The sequence below is a fragment of the Schistocerca cancellata genome, chromosome 1 (assembly GCF_023864275.1).
Source record: "Schistocerca cancellata isolate TAMUIC-IGC-003103 chromosome 1, iqSchCanc2.1, whole genome shotgun sequence".
NCBI lineage: Eukaryota > Metazoa > Arthropoda > Insecta > Orthoptera > Acrididae > Schistocerca > Schistocerca cancellata.
In genome coordinates, this window is record NC_064626.1 from 136,734,402 (window position 1) to 136,742,237 (window position 7,836).

The 7,836-nt window shown below is 35.3% G+C and overlaps 1 protein-coding gene across 1 annotated transcript in view; it reads right to left on the bottom strand.

The window, feature by feature from the left end:
* Positions 1-2,263: 2,263 nt before the first annotated feature.
* Positions 2,264-7,836, bottom strand: part of LOC126166863 (microtubule-associated protein futsch-like) — a 474,845-nt gene continuing 469,272 nt past the window's right edge. The window contains exons 21-23 of the mRNA XM_049920436.1: positions 4,471-4,600; positions 3,709-3,860; positions 2,264-3,313 (exon numbers count right to left, since the gene is read on the bottom strand). Of these exons, the coding sequence (XP_049776393.1) occupies positions 3,190-3,313; positions 3,709-3,860; positions 4,471-4,600 (406 nt within the window). The 3' untranslated portion in view covers positions 2,264-3,189. The remainder of the gene's footprint in view (positions 3,314-3,708; positions 3,861-4,470; positions 4,601-7,836) is intronic.

Below are 7,836 nucleotides of genomic sequence, written 5' to 3' on the forward strand. Positions count from 1 at the left end.
GAAGAAGAAAAGAAACATTTCCTGGACAAATGAACTGATGGTTAGTCGGTGGACGTCATACTTTGCTGCAACGCTACTCGACAGAAGATGTTAGTACCGCACCAATAGGTCAATGCAAAAGGTTCCATCCCAGATGTTAGCAGAAAGAAGTTCGTTTGGTACTCACCCAGGTGGCTTGTGAGGTTCACAGGTAACCAAAAGGGTCACCTGTAAACCTAAAGGGTGATGAACTCCACCAGGAGATGCCAAACCTGAGGGTTGCTGGTTCGATTCCAGGATGGGGCACTTCGCACCATGCCGTAGCTGCTTGTTAATAAAGCAACGAGCGAATTCATAAGGAGAAGACTGCACCCCTGCTGCAGAGGGTCACTGGCATGGTACTAAGTGGAAGAAAATGCCGCCTGGTGATCTGCTACAAAACAAGCCGTCACCTTATTAACGATCATTGGTATCCACCACACAACCATAAGGAACTGAGTGAGTTAAAACACACTATATTACTCTGTTTCTTTAAAGGGTCTTACATGTCAATAAATGACTAATAGTAGAACCACCAATGTTTCAGTGACACCTCACCCACTGAGCCAAGTAAAGAACCCAGTCCATCACCCAAACGTGTTGCTTTCCCTCCCGCCGTTCCTTACAAAATAATGGCCTTTGCTCCCCTCTGAACACTGACACTCAATATCTAGTGTCACAAAACCACAACCCACTACAGTACCTTAAATCCCATGTTGTTTTCATTGCAAAACTGAAATAAAATGTTTGATTTTTTTATTTATTTTTTGCCATCTTGAACTTTTAACATGAAATGTTTTTCATCATCTTAACTCAATAACAGCAATCAATGCAAAGTGGAAGGTTGACAACTGTGTATGACACTTTCATGGTAGTGTTGGTGGTACAGAAATTGTTGGTGAAAACCTAGCTTTCAGTTATCCTTCTCTCATCATACGTGAGAAATTCCTGACTTCAGATTTATCTGCTCTGTAATAACTACTGCCAATACTGCTACAGTATGAGATATAATGTTGAAATTTCTTGGAGTTAGAAATATAATATTAATATCATTTGTATATTGTTATTTGGAATGTGTTGGTTCCTGATAACTTCTTTTAATGTTCTGAACACACAAGCAACTGACCTAAGAATCCCACAAGTGTTTTGACTTCAGTATTATGTCAGATGTGTCTACAACTCATGGTCTAGTCATTAGCATTGTTGCCTCTTGATCATGGGGTCCCAGGTTCGATTACCGGTTGGCTTGAGGATTTTCTTGGCCTGAGGGCTGGGAGTTTTTGTAATCCTCATATTTCATCATCATTCAGGAAAATGGCGACACTGGACGGGCACCAATAACTTTGCCACTGAGTGCCCCCAAACCAAACATCGTCATAGCCAATGTTATTTTGTAAACAACATAAACTAGAAGAGGTGGCCCTCAGTACCAAAAATGGTACATGCTCAGATGTGATGCATATACAGAATGATTTCATGAACCATTTAAGATATCATAATTCTGCTTCTGCCCAAACTAATTGTGAAAAAATTCGCATTAGATGATGTATAGTGTCTTTTCATAGTTATATTAATTACAGAGATATTGGTATGAAGTTCACTTTTTCAACTGAAACTGTAGTAATTTCTACTCTAGTATTGATAGTTCTAAAACAGACTATTTCAACAGTGTTTTACTTTTGAAAACCCAATTAGTAGTTTTGTAAAAATGACAATATTTATAAATTGTGCTTTATCTGTTTTGAACACGAAACTGATTTTTGTCTTATTTGGAAGATTGTGTAGCTACACAAAACTGTCACCTCAGGCCCATGGGGCATTGCAGCTTGATGCAGGTAAGAGCGTCTACTTACAAAAGCAGAATAGTGGAGAAAAGTTTGATTTAAAACTGATACTAATCACACTTGGTCACATGTTTGGAATGACACACCTATTGCAACGCAAAGAATGTGGCACCAGTGGTGATTCACAAATTAACAATGGTAACAGTTCTACTCGTGGTTTTGACAGAAGCTTGAAAGAAATATGCAGAAAAAGTTGGATGGATTTGTGAAACAAGACAGCTAGGTACAAAGATTAATAAATAAGTGAATGGATGGTGGATGACTAAAGATCTGTGTCCAGTACCTACCTTTGTTGCCCTGGTTGCAGTTCTTACATCTCATTATGTCCATTTCTTTATTTGCATTGTGTATGAGGTATTTTGTTCACAGGATGTGAAGGTTAGATAAAAGAAACAGCAACATTACTTTCAAACAGTTGAACCTGTTTATTTTTTTAATAAAAAGCTTCATTTCATCTTATTCATTAGTAAGCCCTAAAATTCAGATACAAAATTAACAATCGAAAGACATAACTACACCAATTTGTTTGGCTGAAAATAAAAATCTGAAAACACAACTTTATTGCCAGACTTGTACAGTGATGATGTTATAGTTTTAAATTAGAAATAAAAAATGTTAATTGCATCCACTGCAAATTATGCCCCAGCTAATTACTGCTGTGTTAGATCATATGTCTCATCTACCTGCAAAGGCTGGGTGTAAAATGTAGCACCAAGAAAGTACATTTTAGAAGCACCAAATGCTTAAATATATGTGGAAACATTTTCCCTTGTCTGCTTCTGGTGAAGCTTTTTAGTAGAATATGAAAAAAACAACATAAAATAGTAAATTTTGTAATTATGTGTACTGGCAACTATTAATATCTTTATATAAAATGTATAAAACTGTAAATGAGTTAAGTACAAAAGAACTATGATATTTGGTGATTATACTTAACTTACTGGAGCTCATGGCTAGCGTAAAAAAATCTTAACATCATTATTAATCTCATCCATCATTTGCTTCTATGTTTAACATAGATTTGTACCATTGTTTCTTTTGCAACAAACATGATCTATTATTTTTTTAAATAATCAGAAATATCTTATAAAATATAGAGTTTGTGCAAGTGCAGTGGTACATCATCAAATATTGCTATAACAGAAAGTCAGTCATAACAAAGATAATATCCATTAATTAAACACCTATTTTACAACAATGTACAGACAGAATACTTCTTTTTAATGGAACTTAAAACATTATAACACTCTTAAAACACATTTTAAAATATTAGAAAACAAACAGAGCTTTTGATAGGAACATTGATTCTACTCATAAACTAAGGTTTTCAGTCTTCATCCTTGAAGCGGCGGTAAACAGACTGAACATATGTAAATACACATTTCCAATCAGGCTTACGCATCATTACCATGTCCTCAACATCAAGCAATGGTGCAATGCCTGCTTTTTCACTGAAAAAGAGAAACAGTCTATTGTTAGTTCATCTGTTGAGAACATAAAATTGATGACACAACAGATTTTGAAAAAAGATGTTCAAAATTCAGCGTACTAATACAATATACATGTGTACATAGCTGGTGAAGAACAGTTAAACATGTCAGTTTCCTTTAGAAATTGATTATAATTCAAGTGCAAACATAATATTTTATCACAGTTCCTGAAATGTTACAGTTAACAAAAGATTGACAGGTAGATGCACTAGGATTGTATATTACTTTACATAAATGGTAATGATCAATCAATCATTTCAGAATAATATTTTTCCAGTTATAAAATTAAATGACATACGGCTTCCCGAATAGTTCCATCTTGAAACAATCATTTAAAAAATAAAACTAGAACTTACTCAGCCACTGTGAAAGCAAGTTCGAAGTTTTTTCGCCGCTCTTCAGGACGTAATGAATCGTAGTCAAAGGCATCAGGAAGGAAATGATGGATGAGGGCACAGAATGCTAGCCCATTGCTCCAGCTTGTTGAAAAGTTGTCTATTTGAATGTTCTATAACAAAAAGTAAGAAAAATTTGATAAAGTTTTTAGTTGAGGTAATTATCACATTGAACTATTTTTGCTTTCATATCCTACATTCACTACATTTACCAATGATGCTTCAGCAATAGCAGCTGATTTAACAATGCTTGTAGATGCAATACCAGTAACAAATGCCACACTAAATTATATTATGAACACAAATGTAAAACAATTATTTGTTTCCATTGCAGAAGGGAAAAAATACATAGACTGAAGAACCACTACTTAACTCACATATGTGTGCATGAATTTCATTAAAGACACTCACAAGACCAAACAAACCACAAATGTTATATACATATCACTCACAGGCCATAATATATACGAGTGCTAAAAATGTTCACATTACTACAGGCATAACACAGATAAAATTTGTAACATAAATATCTATCATTATAGTGCAACACACCAAACTGTTTATATCTTGTACAAAATTTGACACACAAGTGTTAATAAAGCACACAAAAGGTAAGACAAATGACCACCACAAATCACCCAGTCAAGTAAGGGGTTCAAGTGCTGTCACTAACAACAAGCGCAATAATTCAGACCATGCAAGTGCATAGTGTTGCTTTTGTACCTTGTACTCCTTGGTCTTGCTCTGACACCAGAACAGAAGTCTGTCCTTGACCGCTGAAGCGCTCCGACACAGCTTAGGATCCGTGAATTTAAAAATGGGGGCTGCAGTGCCCCCAGGGGTCTTAGGGGAGCTGCAGGGGACGCACAGATATAATGTCAAGAACTGCCCTCGGTTAGTTAGAGAGGATGGGTACAAGCAAAAGAAAGCATAAAGAAGCATGATAATTTTTTCACCATAATTAATAAGGCCACCGTTGCTTCTCAACAGAACTGGCACAGAAATTACAACGTTAGTTAAGGATAAGATCTAGGCTTGAAACTTTGAGTACAGTAAAATGTAACTGATGTTATAAACCTACATGCCAGTGCTTTACAAGCACCATTGACTACAGTGATTTGATACATACATTTTAAGCATTTACAGTTTGTCATTGTATAAAAGCTGAATCATATAATTTGAAAGGTACATTATTCATTATCTGAAGAACTTAAATCTCAATTTTCAATGCATGTTAAAAACTTAGAAGTAGTACATAGAAGCTAGAAAAATTATATGAATTGCATCAGTCTCAATTTCCTTATTTATGAGATACAAGACCAGTTTCAAAGAAAAAGATCACTTATGTTAGTAGAAAGAAATGATTTTAAGAATTACTTTAACTATCTTCATGTAAGCCCACATTCAAACTTAAGTTGCTGTTGAGCTGTCAAAAATTTGCTTGCATCAGAAGAGGAAATTTCTTATGCTCCCTAATTGTGATACAATGCGGTACATTTGACATTGCTTGTATGCTGTTGCCTACACAAGTTGTGTGACCATTTACTGTAAAAGTCAAGATATGTTTCTCTGTACATAGTACATCTTCAAAGCCGAAACTGTTTTTGAAAAGAAAGAGATAGATTACTACCAACATCCCTTAATCATGTGTTTAATATAGGTTATGTAGGTCACAACATGGCAACTGTAACAGTAAATATAGGCCAAGTTTATTGTGACAAACTTGATTTCTGGCATTAAAATTTTCAAGTGATAATCTGGAACAGTTGTGATTTATATACAAAGGATAGTAAAAACGATTCAGAAACATAGTAGATGTAGCCTCCATTTGACTGACTGCACCAAATTATATTCCACCTATGAATAGCTCAATATCTGTCTTAGGCTATGAGGAGATCTCGTGGTGGGGCAATGGTACTTTCCTTTCCAGTTAACCATTGCATTTGCAAGTTAGAAAATAATTGTCTATTCTTGCTTCTCCTTAAAAATAGTCTGTTCCAGTTTTCCCTGAAATGAAACGGAACTACGCAAAGCAAATTCAAGATATATCAAACAATGGAAAATCCAGGATGGAATGTAACAATATTATGAAAAGTAAAGTTGCTACTCACCATATAGTGGAAATGCTGAGTCACAGATAGGTGCAACAAAAAGACTCTCACAATAAAATTTTTCAACCATTAAGGCTTTTGTCAATGATAGACAACAGACGTGTGTTTTTGTTGTGCCTATCTGTGATTCGGCATCTGCACTATATGGTGAGTAGCAACTTTCCTTTTCAGAATATTGTTAAATTCAGGATATATAATATTGCTGCTGGCACATGAGAAGGAAACCTTCCTTTAAATATCAGTTAAAACCTTTCGTGCACTTTTCACCCTTAAACACGATGTTTTTCAAACACAAAGTGATGGAAGAATTCATTAATGTAAGTTTCATCAACAATTTATGTTGAAATTTTGGATTATAGTAGGAGGTGGAAGTATTGGACATATGCTGAGTGTCACTACTGAAACACAGGTTTATGTTAGGTTCAGAGATATAATAAATAGGTAAAGGGGGTACTAGCAAGTTCATATACCGGGATCACATAAGTGATAGTAGGAGAGAGGGGTTCTAAAGAGACTTACAATCTTACTTTAAGTTCAGTGTGGGGGGGGGGGGGGGGGGGGTTTGGAATTTGCTTGTCTTTTGGGTTGTGAAGATTTGATGCAAACATTAACAATTCTTATTTTTAATGGGACTCAAAGCACTATAAAATGCAGTAGGCAGAAGAGAAGTTTAAGGAATCTGCATACAATAACAAACAAGTTTAGGGCTATGGAAATCTGTAATGACTGCTAGCACCCAGAGTTTGCAGTACATTTCAGTGTGGGAAAACTTAAATTTGAGGCTTTTTTGTGTGTGAAATTGGGCTGTGTTAGACAAGAAGGTCATTTAAAAGTGAATATCTGACAGAAATAATCAGTTAATGGGCTAAGCAGCAGAGTGTTAAGTGAGAAAACATACTTAGGTAATAAGGTAGTTGACTAATCACAGAAACCAATCACTAATTGTTAATTAATAACTGGTTGTTGTCATCCATTAAATACCAGATCAAGTAACAGTCTCAAATTCTACCTATCTGTTATGAATACAATAATAACATAATTATGTAAATTTAAATATGGTGGAATATTTTTTCACTATCCGTGACTCATGAACTTCATTGTTTTTGCATGGGTCATTGCTGAACAAGAGTTTGGCATCACCAGAAAACGATAGTGGAATTTATGTGAAGTTTGCAGAAATATAATTCAGTTTATAGATCTGGAATTCTTTATGGTGATAGAGAGTGATAAGCAACAAGCATGAAAATGTCTTGACTGCTGCTAGCATATTACAGAAATGGTCCTTATTTTACTACTGAAAGTGATGGCAGCATGGAAGAAGACAGGTATGAATCTACCCCCTTGTGAACTTCTGAGCAGTATTACTTCATGAGCAATGTAATTTTGTGTTAGATTCCAGAACCTTGTAACACATGGCATTGTTTTCCATGAAAAAGATAAAAAAGATCAAAACAGAGGCACACATTTTGGAAGAAGACAATTATACTGTAACCTTTGAAAATACTGTCTCATCCTCTGCTTTCTTAATAGCAGGGTAGATCCAGGTTTTTGCATTTTCGCTCTAGGTTGTCAATATCAATGATTCAAAAGACCTCAGTGGAGTTTACATTTACTTTCCTGCACTTCACCCTCTCTCCCAAGCATACATATTGTTTCCTTTCAGACCATATATTTTTCTGCTACACCTGTCATTCTTGTCTTCATCTCATCCAATGGCAACCACCAATTTACCCATTCTGTCCCTCACTACTTGTCTAATTGCTGTTATTCCTTTATTTGCGGTATTTTCTTTTCAAAATTAAATATCCGTGGTATCCATATGTTGTATCAGTAGTAAGCGTGTGTGTGTTTGGGGAAGGGGGTTCACCTACGCACTGAGGTTAGCTTTCATTTTGTTGAGTAACTGTGATCTCAAATACGAAAGCCTCTTAATGTCTTTAACAATGAAAGTAGTATGAAATATTGTTAACACATTTTA